This window comes from Chaetodon trifascialis, chromosome 6 (assembly GCF_039877785.1).
Source record: "Chaetodon trifascialis isolate fChaTrf1 chromosome 6, fChaTrf1.hap1, whole genome shotgun sequence".
Classification (NCBI taxonomy): domain Eukaryota; kingdom Metazoa; phylum Chordata; class Actinopteri; order Chaetodontiformes; family Chaetodontidae; genus Chaetodon; species Chaetodon trifascialis.
In genome coordinates, this window is record NC_092061.1 from 382501 (window position 1) to 402208 (window position 19708).

Genomic DNA, 19708 nt, shown 5'->3' on the forward strand with positions numbered 1-19708 from the left:
ATACATGTGTCACAAGATTGCAGTAGCTACAAGAACCTCATGAGAACTGTGAACCTTAACCATGAATTCTTCACAACAAATTCCTGCAAGTGTTTCACAATAGAAGCATGTTAGGAAATTAAGGACTCTTAATAATAATAATAGTAATAATACATTGTTCTTATATTTTTATATTAATGCTTTTCAGAGTACTTAAAGACACTTCACAAAAATAAATAAAACTAATGAAATAATGAGGAGAAAAAGAATAAATAGGACGAGTAGATGAGACTGTCAGAGATGAGGATTTTAAAAATGATTCTCTGGGGGGGTGGGAAGCCCGTCGAGCTTGCAGAGGACTGGGGTGATGGGGTCATGGGTCCCAGAGTGGGTGAGCAAGCGGGGGGCAATTTTTGAAGATTAACCATAGAGGAGACCGTTGCAGTAGTCTAGACGAGAGGTGATGGGCAACTCTGGTACTTGGCCCAATACCACCGACATTCAAGACATCAGAAGGCAAACTGCTTCATGACAGCTGACTCTTTCTCGCTCTCTTTGTCAACAGAAAGATAACAAAGCTAAAAAACCACCAAGGCACAAAGCAACGAAGAAGGTTGCCCCCGGCCAGAGGAGAACCAGGACGAGACGACTGATGAAGGAGGAGGAAGAGGAGGAGGAGGAGGAGACCAGGGAGGAGGAGGAGATGGTGGTGGAGTACATGGACAGTGATGAAGAGGAGAAGAAGAATAAGAAGAAAATGAAGGACATCGTGGACATAGTAAGGACTGAGGAGGTGGAGAAGGAAGAGGAAGAGAAGGAATACACCTTCCCCCCCATGGAGGAATGGGCGCCAGCAGAAAAAGCAGAATGTTTCACCTCCCTGAGCTTTCGACTGGTTGAGTTGCCTTCCTCTGGAGATGCCCACAATGGGAAACGTGTCCGGTCAACCATCCTGGGCCAGTTTGGACGCTCTGTGATCATCGGACCACCTCCCAGAGAGCTGCAGCGGGAGAAGCACCACAGCAGCAGCGCTATGATGATGGTGTCACCAGACCAGCTCCGAGCCCACCTACACCGCCAGGCACACAAGTTCAACAACCTGAGCTCTGGGCCCCGAGGGGGGGTCCAGTCTGGCAAACAGAAACGCCTGAGGCGAGTGACAGACATGGGGCTGGACTGCGAGCTACAGGCTGCTGTGACGCCATGGATCGGCAACTTGCTGATCCCTGCAAAAACTAGACTTACAGTAGCAGATCTCATGAGGGAGCAAGGTGAGAAGACCCCGCATTCCTCGACTCCCATCTTCCTGCTCCTCCTCCAGACCATGAATGTAGACTCCGTGGGCTGTAAGGAGGTGATAGAGCAGAAGAGGAACAGAGTGGCATTACCGACACCATGTCCAGTCCCTTCCTCTGTCCGGACAAAGACCCCAAAGACCATTGCAAGAACCCTGCAGGAATTAGATCCGCAGCACAAACTGATCTCGAACCAGCTTCAGGCTCTGCAGCAACAGCTGCTGCTCAAACAGCAATTAAGACCACAGCAACCTCCTCTTCCTAACCCCCCCCAAGCGCCCTCTCAGAGTCACCCTGGCACCCTTCTTCGGATGCCTTCTAACATGCCTCCTCAGATGTCTCCCTCATCGTTTCCTTTGGCCGTCTTCATTTCTCATCCTGTCACACAACCTCACGCTACTTCCACCCAACTCACGCCTCCCTCTTCCCTGACCACACTCCCTCCTCCTGCAGTGGTACTCACCTCTCCCTTACCTGCTCCTCAAAGAGTGAATGTCCCTCCTGTCTCTGTTGTCTCAGTGCCCTTGAACACCACATCTGCCTGTTCTGCGTCTTTCCGCCAACAAACTGGACCTTTGATGCAAAACCCCCTGCCCTCCTCACCTAACCAGCATGTCTCTAATGGTTCTACATGGCCCAGTCAGCACACGGTTCCTTCCAGCTCCAGGCAGGAATGTCCTGCCCCGAGCCTATCGAGCTCCATCTTGAATCCACCAGAAGGGATGGGCCAACAGTTGACGGAGGATCAACAGGCTGTTCGCAGCAGTCAGACGGGGGTGGATTTGGACGGGGACAGTGTGGGTGGAGCATGTACAGGTTTGGACGAGGAAGGAAGGAAGACTCCTAAGCTGAGTCTGAAGGCCAAAGCTCGGCAGGAAGCCACTAAAGCCAAGGTAACGTCCTTTTTAGGGATTCTCGTCATGAGGTGATTCATGTAAACAAACAGAAAAAACAACCTTTTCTGCGTCCTTAAAAGGAATCTCATTCATCGTAGCTATTTGTGGCCAGGTTGTTTCAGGGCGGCAGCTATTGGGCAGTGGGTGTGTAGCCTCCCCTGCCCTAGCCAATAACCACCGGCAGAGGGTTTGCAAACAGTAACTGACAATTGTTGCATAGTACATCTTTAATTACCTCACAGACAGCCTGGGCCCGTATTCACAAAGCATCCTAAGACTCTAAGTTATTCACAAAGTGTCTTCGGCCTTAAGAGAGCTCCTAAGGTGAGAAACTGTTAGAGGAGGGAGGAGGATGTTTAAGAAGCCTCGGAGCGTCTTAAAGAGACAGGGATTGTACCAGCGCTCCGCACACTCATCTGTCGCTCGTCGTAAAGGAGAGGGAACGACGCATTGATCTGCTGGCAGTGCCTCCCAGGTCTGCCTCTTCCCTCGGCTGTGATCGGGACCCAGTTTCCCTTTTGATACTGTTTTATTTCCATCCATGAGCTGTGCCAACAGCAGCCACTGCTCTGTGTCCAGTTTGGCTTTTTATCCATTTCGTTCATTGTTTCGGTCATTCTGCCAAATCGAACCTCTTTTTATAAGGACGCCTGCAAACACAGGAAGTGCTGACAGCTGAGTCTGCGTCTACCATTCATATCAAACACATTAAGTAGTAAAATAACCAGCATGAACAGTAAACATAACAATAAGCAAATCAATGTAATCGGCATGTGAATGAGGTACGTTCAAACATTTTGAAGCTGTGTCGCAATTAATTTAATTTTGCTGAGTTTCATCATCATGACATAAAGTTAATGTCACAATTACACATTTCTTAATACAGTCCAAGTTATATGATCGCTTGGTTTTACTGTCCATTCATTACGAGGAGTACGGAGCACATTTTTTCTTTTTTGTCTTTTTCCATTTTTGTAACAACCAATCACAGCTTTTAGAAGACTGCGTCATGGCTGTCAACGGGGTCAAGCACACCTCCTCACTAAGATCAAAGTTGGTGTACCCGCCGCGCTCAGAGTTGCTCTCAGACTCTTCCTGAATCACTCTTAAGATTCCTTGCTGGGAAATTTAAGGCTAAGTTAGCAGCTCTGTTAGAGGACTCGAGAAGCTTTGTGAACACGGTCCAGGAGTTGCCTCTGTGTGTCCAGTTGTTTGTCCTGAGCACTTTAACTTTTTGTACTCTTAATTTGATGCGATCGCTCTGACTCGTCTTTGGTTTTCAATCCACTTAGGCTGAAGCCGAGAAGAAAGCTGCCTCGTCTCCACAAAAAGAAGCTCAGATGCAGAACGCGAACTCTCCTCAGACTGTCGTCCCTGGTCCCGACCAGCAGGCCCTCCCTGGTCCTGACCAGCAGGTCGTCCCTGGTCCCGACCAGCAGGCCCTCCCTGGTCCTGACCAGCAGGTCGTCCCTGGTCCTGACCAGCAGGTCGTCCCTGGTCCTGACCAGCTGCCACCTCAGAGTCCTCAGTGGACTCCTGCTGCCATCGTCTCCTCTGCTCTGACCAAAACTGAAGCTTCTTCACTTCTTTCAGCACAAGAAGCTTCATCTCCTCCTCCTCTCAGACTGGATATCCCTCCTGTCTCTGTGAGCTCATCCCCGTTGTCCCAAAACGCCACACCCGTCCACTCGAATAGGACTGTGTCAGCAATGCAAAACCGCAGTGAAGTCCCGCCCCCCTCCATGTCTACCACTCAGCACACTGCTTCCTCTACTCCTGCTCCTTTCCATAATGATCATGACTACACTTTTTTAAAATTTGGCCCCACCCCTAGTCAACATGGTTCTGACTCGCTTCAGCCAAGCCCCGCCCCCAAACAGCCAAAGTCCAAACACTACAAATCTGACTCCGCCCCTAACAAGTCTCCCAAAGCCCCCCCCAGAGGGAGGAAACAAGCGAGAAAGCGGGAGCAGCCTGGTGTGACGAGCGGTCAGGAAGACCAGTGTGTGGGCAGGACCGGTGACGTGGTGGGCGGGACTGGTACAGGTGTGACACAGGAAGGAAAGAGAGTTCGGAAGCCAAGTCAGAAGGCCAGAGCTCTTCAGGAAGCCGCTCGGGCTAAAGTAAGATCTAAGTCCGTTCCTCAGTCAGATTGTGTTCTGGTTGTGTATGTCAGAGACTGAGGGTAATTCATTAACGCGGGTGAAGTGGTCGATATGATCGCATCAGTCCGAGTCTACTTCTGTCTTTATTCTGCTGCCGTCATAGACGAGGCTGTGCTGCTCAGAATGAATGAGCTCTGGTAATCAATGAACCCACTGGAACTGAAGGTGTGTCATGGTGTGTGTGTGTGTGCTGCCTTCAGGTGTCTGCAGGGATTTCAAGAACTGAAGGAGAAACGTTTCATACAGCATAAAACAGCTGAATGAGAATCATTCGTATTGATCTATAGATCAAAGATGATTGATTTACAGGCGTTCCTGCTTTCATCACATTAAGGTTTCAGTTTTGATGATGCTGATTTCAGTGAATCAGCTGACCGAGGAGTGATTGATTAAACCAGCGTGTTTACGTTTCGATGACTGTTGAATACAGAAGTAAATATTTAGTTTTCTTTTTTTCCTTTTTATTTGGAAAGGCACCGTTCCACCGCATACCATAATACAACCATAGTCATTCAAAGCCACCGGCAAGCATGGACACAGACAGTCCAGATCATATTTAGTTTTCTGTTGATAAAGTCTTCAAGGTGGCAACAGAACGACTTTGTTACAAAAACCTTTATTCCTGGTTCCTCCTCTCAGTCTGACTCCTCCTTTTGTTTTTTTATTTCCAGGATGAAGCCAAGAAGAGCAGAACTTCTTCTTCTTCTCCCCGTAAGAAGCGCTCTCGTCCATCTGGCGGTGGACAGGAAGTTGTACAGAACCACCCGGTGGTTCAGCTGCCTGAGTTGCGTTTATGTCCAGGTCAGCCCATGTGGGTCATGACTCCTGGTGGGCTGGTCCAGCTGGCAGAAGCCCCGCCTCAACGCCTGCAGCTGGCGCTAGTACTGAGCCCACCCCTTCCATCTCTGACCATTTTAAACCATCAGTCGGCCACACCTCCTGTGCGACTCACAGCTGGCTGCCCCCGATCAGTCGTACCACAACCCGCCGCTGAGTCCGTCCCCGTAAACCTTCCCAGACTGAATCAGCCATGCCCTCTTCCTGCTCCGCCCACCTGTCCCTCCAAGTCCCTCGCCCTGGCCTTCATCCCAAAACCTGTCCCAAATCCCAGCTCCTCCTCCCTGTCGCGCCGCCCCCAGCCTCCCTCAGAACTCTTCCTGCCATATAAGGGCGTGGCCAGAGCAGACCCTGCCGCGCCCCCTCCCCTCAGGAGGGAGGCACTGCAGTTTGACCCCTCCCTGATGTTTCTGGAGTCCCGGGCGGCGGTGTGTGATTGGCTGAGCGGTCAGGGAGGCGTGGTGGTACCTGGAGCAGGCGTGGCTCTTCCTTACCTGCCACCCTTTGTCAGCAGTCTGACCGCTCTCAGTGCGCTGCTCCGGGCCCAGAAGTCTCTGACCAAGTCGTCCCTGCAGCTGCTGTGTCAAGGGTCCGAACCCCGCCACCCCCAAACCAAAGCCAACCCTGACAGCAGCACCAAGAGGACATCCAGTCAGCTTCCAGACCTGCCAGACTCCACCTCTGACCCCAGACCAGCTGCAGACAAACCAGGTAACACACCTGACACCGCTCACTTCTTTAAAAATTAGTTCTGCTCCCGTGTTTGAAAAGCTTTATTTATCTATTCAAAGTGTCACGTTTAAAATGCTTGTCCACCAGAAAAAGTCCTTAAACCTTTAAAGACACGTGACAAAGAGATGTGAGAGCCTGCTGCTGTCGTTCTTGAAGGAGTCCACAGTGTGTGTGAAGTCCCCTGTTGCAGTGTCGTGCTTTGACAGGTTTCTTTTCAGCTTGTTTACTGTCCCCACGTGTCAGTGTGCAGCTGATGTGGACAGACTCCGTGTTGGAGTTAGCACTGCTTGGTACTCAGTCCAGGTGTGTCCTCTGGTGTGTTTGTTTTGTGGCCCTGCAGCTCCCTCCGTTAGCTCCAACCTCCTGCAGGAGGAGGCAAAGGAGGTGGAACTCGTGGCAGTGATACGTCAGCTGGTGGCGGAGCGTTTCTCAGATAACCCCGCCTACCAGCTGCTGAAGGCCCGCTTCCTGTCCTGCTTCACCGTCCCTGCCCTCCTGGCCACTGTGCAGCCAATCGCAAATAAGACCATGGTCCACCAAGCCAGTGAGGAGGAAGAGGAGGAGGAGGAGGACGACGAAGAAGAAGAAGAAGAAGAAGAAGAAGAAGAAGAAGGGGTGGTGGAACTGAAAAGAGCTGAGGTGAGTTCACTGCTGATGGCGCTCAAGTTCTTCATTTCCCTCTTTGTGAAGTTTTATACTAAAGACTTTAACTTTGGATGATCTTCATCTGATGTTCAAGACTGCTGGAGTCACTCCAGACTCACTCCAGATTCACTCCAGACTCACTCCAGATTCACTCCAGGGTCACTCCAGAGTCACTCCAGACTCACTCCAGATTCACTCCAGACTCACTCCAGATTCACTCCAGAGTCACTCCAGAGTCACTTCAGAGTCACTCCAGATTCACTCCAGATTCACTCCAGATTCACTTCAGTCACTTCAGAGTCACTCCAGATTCACTTCAGTCACTTCAGAGTCACTCCAGAGTCACTCCAGATTCACTCCAGATTCACTTCAGTTCTCTCCAGAGTCACTCCAGACTCACTCCAGAGTCACTCCAGAGTCACTCCAGAGTTACTCCAGACTCACTCCAGATTCACTCCAGACTCACTCCAGATTCACTCCAGAGTCACTCCAGATTCACTCCAGAGTCACTCCAGAGTCACTTCAGAGTCACTCCAGAGTCACTTCAGAGTCACTCCAGATTCACTCCAGATTCACTCCAGATTCACTTCAGTCACTTCAGAGTCACTCCAGATTCACTTCAGTCACTTCAGAGTCACTCCAGAGTCACTCCAGATTCACTCCAGATTCACTTCAGTTCTCTCCAGAGTCACTCCAGACTCACTCCAGAGTCACTCCAGAGTCACTCCAGAGTTACTCCAGACTCACTCCAGATTCACTCCAGACTCACTCCAGATTCACTCCAGACTCACTCCAGATTCACTCCAGAGTCACTCCAGAGTCACTTCAGAGTCACTCCAGATTCACTCCAGATTCACTCCAGATTCACTTCAGTTCTCTCCAGAGTCACTCCAGACTCACTCCAGAGTCACTCCAGAGTCACTCCAGAGTTACTCCAGACTCACTCCAGATTCACTCCAGACTCACTCCAGATTCACTCCAGAGTCACTCCAGAGTCACTCCAGACTCACTCCAGATTCACTCCAGACTCACTCCAGATTCACTCCAGAGTCACTCCAGAGTCACTTCAGAGTCACTCCAGATTCACTCCAGATTCACTCCAGATTCACTTCAGTCACTTCAGAGTCACTCCAGATTCACTTCAGTCACTTCAGAGTCACTCCAGAGTCACTCCAGATTCACTCCAGATTCACTTCAGTTCTCTCCAGAGTCACTCCAGACTCACTCCAGAGTCACTCCAGAGTCACTCCAGAGTTACTCCAGACTCACTCCAGATTCACTCCAGATTCACTCCAGATTCACTTCAGTCACTTCAGAGTCACTCCAGATTCACTTCAGTCACTTCAGAGTCACTCCAGAGTCACTCCAGATTCACTCCAGATTCACTTCAGTTCTCTCCAGATTCACTCCAGAGTCACTCCAGAGTCACTCCAGAGTCACTCCAGAGTCACTCCAGAGTTACTCCAGACTCACTCCAGATTCACTCCAGACTCACTCCAGATTCACTCCAGAGTCACTCCAGAGTCACTCCAGACTCACTCCAGATTCACTCCAGACTCACTCCAGATTCACTCCAGAGTCACTCCAGAGTCACTTCAGAGTCACTCCAGATTCACTCCAGATTCACTCCAGACTCACTCCAGATTCACTCCAGACTCACTCCAGATTCACTTCAGAGTCACTCCAGATTCACTCCAGATTCACTCCAGATTCACTCCAGATTCACTTCAGTCACTTCAGAGTCACTCCAGATTCACTTCAGTCACTTCAGAGTCACTCCAGATTCACTCCAGAGTCACTCCAGACTCACTCCAGAGTCACTCCAGAGTCACTCCAGAGTTACTCCAGACTCACTCCAGATTCACTCCAGATTCACTTCAGTCACTTCAGAGTCACTCCAGATTCACTTCAGTCACTTCAGAGTCACTCCAGAGTCACTCCAGATTCACTCCAGATTCACTTCAGTTCTCTCCAGATTCACTCCAGAGTCACTCCAGAGTCACTCCAGTCACTCCAGAGTCACTTCTTGTTCACGATGGAAACAGAGACAGACATTCAACACGTCTTTACAGAGTTTCAGCTGGACCAGGAGGACTGGTCCCACAAGGGGACCTGAAGCAACACACACACATACACAGACACACGTGCACACACACACGTGCACACACACACAGAAACACATGCACAGACACATGCACACTCTCACTGGAACTAATCGATCAGTTTTTTTTTGATTCCAGAGATCTTCACTGCTGTGTGATGAGTCAGGAGCTCCAGCCAATCATTTCACAGGAATCATGAACACAGACACACCCACCACCAACCGGACTGGACCAGACCAGTAGAAACCAGACTGCCAGCGTCCAGTGAACACACAGATCTGAGCGCTGAGTTAAAGACAAGATAAAAAAGTCAGTTTGATCGTTTCAAAGTAAAAATGTCTTCAGTGGAGGGGACTTCTTGTCTTCTTTGAAGTCAAAGGCTGGAGAATCTTTGAAGTTTGAGATCAGAGGGTGCATTCAAAGACTCTCTGCAGTCTGACGAGTGACATGTTTTGATTCTCAAATGTCTGAGTGTCCTTGAATTCACCAACAAGGAAAATAATACGTTTCAGTCTGCAGGTGAACTTTCACAGAAATGAGGCAAAAGGAAGGAAGAAAGCTCTGCGGTGTGTTCAGGGACCTCAGAAGACGTTGGTTGGAAAGTGATGAAGTTGCACTGAAATCTGTTGTTTTTTGTTATTTTTGGTTGTTGTCTTGTTTACTCTTTAACGTCTAGGAAGAAAAAGTTCAGTAAGTTCGAGCTGATTATTTCGTAATAAAGTTGATGTGAAACGAAGCCGCTCCAGTCTGTTTGTGAGGACGACTTAGGTTTAGACCTGGACTGTGAGGACACTGGACTGTGGGGACATTGTGGGGACACTGTTGTCTGTGGGGACGTGTGGACGTCCTCTGGCTCGTCTCTGCTCTCAGCTGGTGGATTTTGACTTTCAGACTTTCTTCTTTCCTTCGTTCGGTTTCACTTCAGATTTTCAGAAATCTATAAATAGACATCAGCGCTGCTGTGACATCACTTCCTGTTTCAGTTAGCTGATGTTTCCTGTTCATTCCTCCTCGAACTTCTCTAATCCTTTGCTCGTTCCTCTTCTCGTCTAAATGAACTCAGCTGACAAGAAAACAGAAGCTTTAAATTCACATTTTACTGCTGATCAGACATTAAAGCTTCACGTTGACCAATCAGCATCCACCTGGCTCCATTTTCTTCTTCTCTTTCTTTGTCGTAGAAAAAAACCGTCTCAGTATTCTAGAAATTGGAGTAGAAACAGTCCACGTAAATCTTTCTGGGACAAAGTTTTGGGACAAAAAGCTGTTTGTGAAATTCATCCACATGTTTATGTCTGACGTTCTGATTGGCTGCTCGGGTTGGATTCTTGATGAAGGTTTCGGCCTCGCCGGCGCTTCGCTCGGCGCCTCCAAACGGCTCTTTGACTTTCTGTTAGCATGATTTGAAAATGTGCTGCTCAGCTCTCGCTCGGCGGCTCTTCGTTCTTTCCTGCTTTACTTTTCTTATTTAGCCGTTTGTTTACTTCTGGACTGTTGTCGTAGAAACCTTTCAGGACGTGTTGTCCCTTTTCTTTCTGAACTCTGAAGCGTGGCAGACACAGCACCACCTTATGGCCGTTAGTGAACGTTGTCAACCATCGTGTCTTTTTGACGTAATCTCTCATTGGACGTTGGACAGACCGGGATCCTTCCATCGTTTCATCTGTAGGTGGCGCTAAACGCTGCTGTAGCTGCAGCAGCTAACAGTCATCGTCGTTAGTCCACGCAGTTTTTTAACCTGAATGTGAATTTTTCAGAAAGAAGAAGAACTCCAGAAAATATTGATTCATCCTTCGTTCATTATTGGAAACTTTACATTTATTGAACTGCGTCTTTGTTTGTTGACAAATTTGACATTTTCCAGATCAGCTGACCTCTTGTCCTCTGAGCAGCATTTAGAATTTACTGGAAGTGCACTGATGCACACGCACACACACACACACACACACAGACACGCACGCACGCACGCACACGCACACACACACACACACACACACAGAGGTGGAGACAGAAACAGGAAGTGAGAGAAACGACTTGTTCCTCAGGAAACACAGAAGCACAGAAAACAGCAGAGAGACGTGAGGACAGACAGAGACGATGCCGTCGAGACAGACGGACAGGTGTGTCTGACAGGACAGGTAGGACAGGTGTGCTCGGTGTGAAGTAAAGTCCAGGTGAGTGATGGACGGAGTGTGTGAGGACGACCTCTGCTGGCTGCAGCTGGACGACTTCAGGATGCTGCTCATCAAAACCATCGAACCCTCAAGAATCACTCCGTACCTCCGCCAGTGTCAGGTACTCCTCCTGCTCCTCCTGCTCAGACGTCTCCTCCTGCTCCTCCTGCTCCTCCTGCTCAGACGTCTCCTCCTGCTCCTCCTGCTCCTCCTGCTCAGACGTCTCCTCCTGCTCCTCCTGCTCCTCCTGCTCAGACGTCTCCTCCTGCTCCTCCTGCTCCTCCTGCTCCTCCTGCTCCTCCTGCTCCTCCTCAGGCGTCTCCTCCTGCTCCTCCTCCTCAGGCGTCTCCTCCTGCTCCTCCACTTACTGTTCCTCTTCCTGCTCCTTTAGTCACTGGCTGTCCTCACCAGTGTTCCTCCTCATGGTGCTCGTCCTGCTCCTTATACATCTTGTTCTCCACAAATGGCTTCATGTTAGGGCACTCCTCCTGCTACTGCACCTCCTCTTCCTGCTACATATCCTGCTCCTTAGACGACTGCCTCACCTCCTCCTGAAATGCCTCCCTACCTCCACCACTGTCAGGTACTCTGCAGTTGTTTTATCTCCTGCAACTCTATCTGCTCCTGGTACTCCTCCCCCACCTCCATATACTACTGTCCACCCTCACAGAAGACCCTCCTTCACCCTCCTTCTCCACACATGCTGCCCTGCTACCTCCACCAGACTCAAGAATTGCTCCTTCTCCTCCTCATAGCACAGCTACCAAAGCTTTTCTGCTTTGTACCCCTTTGCTCCTCCTGCTCCATGTTGATTGGTTGTTGTGTGTTGGCTGCTGTCAGGTGATCAGTGCTGAGGATGAGGAGCAGCTCTTCAATGACCCCGGCCTCGTCATCAGGAGAAGAAAAGTCGGTAAGAAACTCGTCGTCTGTGTTGAGACTAAAACTTTATTCATAAAAGACGTTGACGAAGACGATCCACTGAGTCTGACATGAATGGAGGCGACGTCCAATCACAGACGTCGTGTCGAAGTAATGAAACCAGTCATATCCAAGTGGTTGAGATCAGCTCATGTCCAGGTCCCTGAGGTCTTCATCGAGTCACTGAGCTTAAATCCCAGTCTCCCGTGTCACATCTACATCACAGACGTCAGGTCATAGTCAATGAGATCGTGTCCGAGTCAGGCGAGCTGTTCTGGTCACTCAGGTCGTATCCGAGTCCTGGAGGTCACGCAAGTCCACTGGTTACCATCATGTCCTCGTAACCAGGAGCATGTTCCTGTCTGGTTTGGCAGCCATCTTCACTGGCTGATGTAGCTGACGCTTGAACTTTGACCTTCACAGGAGGGGTCAAAGGTTACACAGCCTTCCTGGAGAGTCTGGAGCTGGATTATCCTCAACTGTACAGTCGCATCACCGGGAAGGAGCCCAACAAGACCTTCAGCATCCTCATCGGTCTGTTCACCTGTGTTCACCTGTCTGTTTACCTGAGTTCACCTGTTTACCTGTGTGTTGATCTGTCTCCTTACCTGTCTCTTTACCTGTGTGTTGACCTGTCCCCTTCCTGTCTCCTTGCCTGTGTGTTCACTGAGTGCAGCATCTCCAGGAATAATTCAGTCTCTCTGTTCAGACACAGCAGGTGAATCTGGTCTGACTCAGTTCTTGATGTCGGAGGTCAGCCGCCTGCAGAGGGCGCTGCAGGGTGAGAGGAGGCGTCGCCAGCAGGCCTGCTCTGTTGCTAAGGAACAGGTGAGCAGGTCACTAAGGAAGAGTGAAAGACTCAGAGCACAGAGTTCCCCGATGACAGGTGGTACACGCCGGTTAAATCTCTGGGTTCTGCAGGAGACGTGGTCTCGGCAGCAGCAGCTGAGGGACCGCGAGCTGAAGAAGATGAGCGAGCGTGTGCAGAAGCTTCGGGAGGAGCGGGAGCGGCTGAGCAAGGAGGTGAACCAGCTCCGAGATCACAACTACAGTCTGATGGCAGACGTCAACGCTCTGAGCCAGGAGAAGAGCGACTCCCTGCTGGCCAACCGAGACCTGCAGATCGAGGTCAGCCGACCCCTGACCTCACTGACCGCTTCAAAGAGCTGCAGGTGTATCTGACCTTTGACCTCTCTGTGCAGGTGGAGCGTCTGAAACACACAGTGCTGCGGGCTGAAAGTCAGACTCGACTGCTGAGGCGACGAACGCTGAGACCGCTGCAGGAGGTAGATGCGCTTCAGCTGACAGGAAGTGATCGGCCTTTGATCGTTCGCGTTTATTGAGGTGTTCTGCGTCCGGCGACCTCCTCCGATGACATCATCACGCTTCATCGAGGAGGTCCGACATGGATGATGCATTAACATGTTCAAATGTGTGTTTTCAGAGCAGGAGTCTGGCTCTGCCCACAGAGACCTTCTTCCATCCCAGCAGACTGGAGGAGCTGAAAGAGGAGAAGCCGGAGGAGAAAAAAGAGGAGAAGCCGGAGGAGACGCAGCAGCAGCAGCAGCAGCAGCAGCAGCAGCAGCAGCAGGAGAGTCCAGCTCCTCCTCAGATGATTCTCCTCACTACAGTGTTCACACTGAGGAGAGACCTCCACAGAGCCGAGGAGCAGAGAGCCAGGGTGAGGAGGAAGAGGAGCAACCTCCTAACAACTGTACACCTGCAGAGTGTTCAGGTGTGACGCTGACAGGTAACGCACTCACCTGACACTCATCGGTGAGCTTCCTGTGTTCTCAGAGTCTGGAGGAGAAGGAGGAGCTGGAGCTGCGCTGCACTCAGCTGAAGGGAGACGCCAGGATGTACCGTCAACGAAACAAACAAACCCTCCGACAGCTGGAGGAGGTCATCAGAGAGAGAGACAAGGTGAGGAGAGAGGAGGGAGAGGAGGAGGGTGAGGAGAGAGGAGGAGGGAGAGGAGGAGGGTGAGGAGAGAGGAGGAGGGAGGAGGAGAGTGAGGAGAGAGGAGAGAGGAGGAGGAGGAGGGAGAGAAGGTGAGGAGAGAGGGGGAGGAGGGAGAGAGGAGGAGAGAGAAGGGGAGGAGAGAGGGTGAGGAGAGAGGAGGAGGAGGGGGAGGAGGGAGAAAAGGTGAGGAGAGAGGGTGAGGAGAGAGGAGGAGGAGGGGGAGGAGAGAGAAGGTGAGGAGAGAGGAGGAGGGAGAGGAGGAGAGAGAAGGTGAGGAGAGAGGAGGAGGAGGGAGAGAGGGTGAGGAGAAAGGAGGAGGAGGGAGAGAAGGTGAGGAGAGAGGAGGAGGGAGAGGAGGAGAGAGGAGGAGGAGGGGGAGGGAGAGGAAGGAGAGGAGAGAGGGGGAGGAGAGAGAAGGTGAGGAGAGAGGAGGAGGGAGAGAGGGTGAGGAGAAAGGAGGAGGAGGGGGAGGAGGGAGAGAAGGTGAGGAGAGAGGAGGGGGAGGGAGAGGAGGAGGGGGAGGAGGGAGAGAAGGTGAGGAGAGAGGAGGAGGGAGAGAGGCTGAGGAGAGAGAGGAGGAGGAGGGGGAGGAGAGAGAAGAGGAGGAGGGAGAGGAGGAGAGAGAAGGTGAGGAGAGAGGAGGAGGGAGAGAGGGTGAGGAGAAAGGAGGAGGAGGGGAGGAGGGAGAGAAGGTGAGGAGAGAGGAGGGGGAGGGAGAGGAGGAGGGGGAGGAGGGAGAGAAGGTGAGGAGAGAGGAGGAGGGAGAGAGGCTGAGGAGAGAAAGGAGGAGGAGGGGGAGGAGAGAGAAGAGGAGGAGGGAGAGGAGGAGAGAGAAGGTGAGGAGAGAGGAGGAGGGAGAGAGGCTGAGGAGAGAGAGGAGGAGGAGGGGGAGGAGAGAGAAGGTGAGGAGGGAGAGGAGGAGAGAGAAGGTGAGGAGAGAGGAGGAGGGAGAGAGGGTGAGGAGAAAGGAGGAGGAGGGGGAGGAGGGAGAGAGGGTGAGGAGAGAGGAGGAGGAGGGAGAGGAGGAGGAGGGGGAGGAGAGAGGGTGAGGAGAGAGGTGGAGGAGGGAGAGGAGAGAGGAGGGGGAGGAGGGAGAGAAGGTGAGGAGAGAGGGTGAGGAGAGAGGAGGAGGAGGGGGAGGAGAGAGGAGGGGGAGGAGGGAGAGAAGGTGAGGAGAGAGGGTGAGGAGGAGGAGGGGGAGGAGAGAGAAGGTGAGGAGAGAGGAGGAGGGAGAGAGGGTGAGGAGGAGGGGGAGGAGGGAGAGAGGGGGAGGGAGAGGAGAGAGGGGGAGGAGGTGAGGAGAGAGGAGGAGGGGGAGAGGAGGAGGAGGGGGAGGAGGGAGAGAGGAGGAGGGGGAGGAAGGAGAGAGGGGGAGGAGAAAGGGTGAGGAGAGAGGAGGGGGAGGAGAGAGAAGGTGAGGAGAGAGGAAGAGGGAGAGAGGGTGAGGAGAGAGGGGGAGGGGGAGGAGGGAGAGAGGGTGAGGAGAGAGGGGGAGGGGGAGGAGGGAGAGAGGGGGAGGAGGTGAGGAGAGAGGGTGAGGAGAGAGGGTGAGGAGAGAGGAGGAGGAGGGTGAGGACAGAGGAGGAGGAGGGAGAGGAGAGAGGAGGAGGAGGGGGAGGAGGTGAAGAGAGAGGAGGAGGGGGAGAGGAGGAGGAGGGGGAGGAGGGAGAGAGGAGGAGGGGGAGGAAGGAGAGAGGGTGAGGAGAAAGGGTGAGGAGAGAGGAGGGGGAGGAGAGAGAAGGTGAGGAGAGAGGAAGAGGGAGAGAGGGTGAGGAGAGAGGGGGAGGGGGAGGAGAGAGAAGGTGAGGAGAGAGGAGGAGGAGGGTGAGGACAGAGGAGGAGGAGGGAGAGGAGAGAGGAGGAGGAGGGGGAGGAGGTGAGGAGAGAGGAGGAGGGGGAGAGGAGGAGGAGGGGGAGGAGGGAGAGAGGAGGAGGGGGAGGAAGGAGAGAGGGTGAGGAGAAAGGGGAGGAGAGAGAAGGTGAGGAGAGAGGAAGAGGGAGAGAGGGTGAGGAGAGAGGGGGAGGGGGAGGAGAGAAGATATGATCAGTTCTGTTATTGGGTTCTGTAAAATTCTGAGGATGATGATGATGATGATGATGATGATGATGATGATGATGTCGTCATTAACACAAGACCCTCTGATTGGTGTTTCAGGCTCTGTCGTCACGGGCGGAGCAGCAGGAGGAGGTGCGGCTGCTCCTCCAGGAGAAGGATCAGTACAGAGAGCAGGTCAGACAGCTCACTGAGCAGTCTGATAGGCTGGAGCTCCTCCTGCTGAGGTCGCAGGGGGAGGAGCTACAGCTGAGGACACGCCTCCGCAGACTCACCTGCAACACTCACCAGGTGAGGAAGAGGAGGAGGAGGACGGTGTTGACAATGTTGGTGGTGATGATGTAATGATGATGTAATGATGAAGGCTCTCCCCTTCAGTGTGAGAGGAGTGTGAGCAGCGAGGAGGAGGAGGAGCCCACAGAGAACGCTGCTAAAGGTGAGAGCCGTCACATGAAGTACGTGTGCAGTGGTGTCATGTGACATGATGTCACGTGATGTCATGTGACCTGGTGTCGTGTGACTCGGTCTGATCAGGCAGCAGCGAGGAGGTCCGCAGTGGGACGTCGGGGGAGAACGAGGAGGCGGCAGCACCACAGCAGCTCGGCTCTCCTGTAGGAGGAGCCGCAGTGTGTGAGCAGAAGCCCAGCACTGCTGCATCATGGGTAACGTGTTTGAGGCTTTTCTTCTTCTCTGCATGTTTGTGTCAGCTGACGGGAACACCGGCCTGGAGGAGGCGGACTGTAGAGACGGACCGGGTCAGGCCACGTTCTGACAGTCCGTCTCACCGCAGGCCGAGAGACCGTGGACAGAGTGGACGCGATGACGGAGAAGGCAGTGACAGTGGGTCAACATGCAGCGAAGTCTTCTTCTCTTCCTCTCTGAGTCCCATCGATTCCGCTCTCTAAATATGAAGCTACAGCCAGGAGCCGCTTAGCTTAGCTTAGCTTAGCTTAGCTTAGCTTGGCATAAAGGCTGGAAGCAGAGGGAGACAGCTAGCTTGGCTCTGCTGTAAGACTCACTGCGTTACATCTTTAGAGATGTGGATCCATGTCTTCTGAACTGTCTCTGGGGTCAGCTGATCTGGTTTTGGAATGGGGGACCCCGGCAGACCTGATCAGCAGACTGCAGTGATGCTTTGACGTGTCTTCGTTGCCTGGTTTTCTCTTTCTCTTTGGTGAAGACATCTTCATACTGACTCGATTATCCTGCTCAAACACGGTAAAATGAACTGAGCTGTCTCACCTCCACCTGTCTCACTCTCCGCCTACCTGTCTGTCTGTGTGCAGGAGGAGGAGACACATGGCGGTCTGACCTCCAGAAGTCAACCAAACTTCCTTTACCGCAGGTCAGCCGGGATCCCTTTCAGCTTTGTCCAGAATATGTCTGCAGTTATGGGACTGACGTTCTTGTTTCCATGACAAACAGGAAGCGAGCCGTCAGGTCCAAGCTCTGCTGTAAGGAGTTCACAGCCGGTAACCTTGACGACAGCAGCGGCAGTGACATCACCGACTCCGAGTGAATCCAAACAGGCGTCCTTTGACCAGTCCGACCAGTCCGACCAGTGAAGAGCATTTGTTTCTGACGCATCAGGCTGACGTCTCTCTGTGTGTTTGAGGGTTTCACTTTGACCTTTGACCTGATTCCAGTCTGATGATGATGATGATGATGATGATGAAATGAAATAAAAGTCATTGGCAGTCATCATGATGAGAGTCTTCAGCTGATGATCTCACTGACTGACCGCCATCATTTGGACGTTTTCAATTCAATTCAATTCAATTTTATTTGTATAGCGCCAAATCACAACAGAAGTTGTCTCAGGACACTTTCCATATAGAGCTGGTACAGACCAAACTCTTTGTCTACAGAGAAACCAACAATTCAACAATTCAAAACTGAGACGTTTGACTCAGTCTCAATGACCTGGTATGAATCATACATGTTCAGGGGCCTATGTACTGCGCTGCGTTTGGGTACATCGTCTGAGTATTTTCACTTTTCGTTTGTGTTTACCTGTGAGGAAGCTGTCTGTCTGTCTGTTTGTCTGTCTGTCTGTCTGTCTGTCTGTGGACTTATGGTGGATGTCTCCAGTGCAGGACGTCCTCTTACTCTAATTCTCATTCAAGCCGTCATCAGCAGGATGATGTGCAGCTGCAGGTGTTCGCATTTAAAATGTTTCAGTGCTTCTGTCGTCTAGAAAAGCCAAACGTGTGATCGTGTTCTGGTGATGTGACCTCAGCATTAAAGCCAATATGGAAGACAATAAGTGGAACGCCATTTTGTGTTATTGTTGTCCAAAAACCTCCCATCAGCGTTTTAGGAATGGAGACAAATACGTTTACTGTAAAATTCTCAATAAGCTCCAGATGAAACACTACGAGCCCACGAGAGGCCGCAAAAGCTTCATTTCAGCAAAACACAACCAAGCAAAGAGCTGAAGTTATGAGGTTTTCAACCAACAACAGTACGTGAAACCCACACCGAACAGTCCGCCTGCTGTAGGAAGCTGTCCTCTGCTGTGCCGTCAGGTTTGTCCACATTCAGAGAAGAGTTCATTTCCAACACATCACAGTAAAACAAGGCTGCTTTCCCTCAGATGTGGTCAGCTTGTGTCCTGCTTCAAGGTCTTTGTGTCGAGTTCAGGTGACTTTTCCTTCTGAGCTTCATTCAGGAGGTGAAACTTTTCAGTCTGTCACATGAAAAAGGCTCAAATTGTAGAAAAGTCACAAATGTTGACTGAGAAATTTTATTGTCTTCTTCCGTCCAGGTCATTGTGAGCTTCAGGGCATTCAATCGTTCACAACTGGACTTTGTCAGTTTGTCTTGGAAGACGTTTCGTCTTATCCGAGCAGGCTTCATCAGTTCATGCGCACCAGACTCAATAGGACAGCTCTCGTCCAATGAAATGGTGTTAGGTTCAAGTATTTATCCTCTGAGTGAGGCCAACCCCCAAAACCAAGGATGGTATCACTCTATTGTGAGGCAAACGATCCCCCGTTAAGACGGGTAGGGTGCGACCTTTGGGTGTCAGCGACAGTCGTCTGCCTCGTTAGTGTCCCACTCTTGTCATTGGGGGGCTCTTTGAGCCATGTGTGAATGGCTTTGTGTTTATTTTTCAGAGGCTAAGTTTTTGAATCTCTTTGGCAGAGATGAAAGGACGGCATTGTATGTGGGAGATAGGTGGTGTCTCAGACCCCCCCTCTGTTCAGAGACGGTGATGGCTTCTCCCACTCCTCTTTCAAACCATCTGTCTTCTCTGTCCAGAATATGCACATTTTTATCCTCAGAGGAGTGTGCTTCCTCCTCGAGCTGCAGGTAAACAGCTGAGTCTGGACCTGAAGAGTTAGCTCTTCTGTGCTGTGCCATGCGTCTGCTCAGCGGCTGTTTGTTTCCCCAGTATATAAGTCTGTCCTTTCCTCTCTGCACTGGACTGCAGATGTGACCTCTGCGTGGTGTGTCTTCTTTTGAATAAATATCTTGGAGCTGGTCTGGGTTGTCACAGTTCAGGTTTATTTTTCTTCTCTGCAGTCAAAACATGAACATAGAGCAAAATCACCGTCAGCTGTGGACACTGCACATGCTCTCTCTCTACGGAGTTCATCCATTGCTTTGGGAATTACCCATAATGCTTTGCTAAACTAAGACTGCAGGCACTGATGAAAACAGCAGATGGCGCTGTTGTCCCATTTAGCGGGATTTAACCAATGTATTTTATCATGAACCTTTTTAACTATGTTACACAGACACCAGATTGTTCTTCTGAGTACGAGGTGTCCGGTCTTTGGGGTGCACCAGCCTGAGAGTGGCTGAGAGAAGCTACCCCGCCTTAATGGGGGGTCGTTTGCCTCACAATAGAGTGATACCATCCTTGGTTTTGGGGGTTGGCCTCACTCAGAGGATAAATACTTGAACCTAACACCATTTCATTGGACGAGAGCTGTCCTATTGAG

At 51.4% G+C, this 19708-nt stretch overlaps 2 protein-coding genes across 2 annotated transcripts in view; both read left to right on the forward strand.

The window, feature by feature from the left end:
• The window catches only part of snapc4 (small nuclear RNA activating complex, polypeptide 4), a 25048-nt gene extending 15663 nt beyond the window's left edge, over positions 1–9385 (forward strand). The window contains exons 18-22 of the mRNA XM_070963779.1: positions 545–2167; positions 3463–4293; positions 5007–5883; positions 6245–6543; positions 8790–9385. Of these exons, the coding sequence (XP_070819880.1) occupies positions 545–2167; positions 3463–4293; positions 5007–5883; positions 6245–6543; positions 8790–8894 (3735 nt within the window). The 3' untranslated portion in view covers positions 8895–9385. The remainder of the gene's footprint in view (positions 1–544; positions 2168–3462; positions 4294–5006; positions 5884–6244; positions 6544–8789) is intronic.
• Positions 9386–10390: 1005 nt separating this feature from the next.
• card9 (caspase recruitment domain family, member 9) lies at positions 10391–19244 on the forward strand. Its single transcript, XM_070964453.1, has 13 exons — positions 10391–10946; positions 11666–11763; positions 12168–12277; positions 12453–12571; positions 12665–12871; positions 12946–13029; positions 13188–13424; positions 13541–13666; positions 15861–16049; positions 16137–16194; positions 16293–16420; positions 17045–17103; positions 17184–19244. The coding sequence occupies exons 1-13, from the start codon at positions 10833–10835 to the stop codon at positions 17275–17277; spliced, it is 1623 nt and encodes a 540-aa protein (XP_070820554.1). The 5' UTR covers positions 10391–10832; the 3' UTR covers positions 17278–19244.
• Positions 19245–19708: the final 464 nt, after the last annotated feature.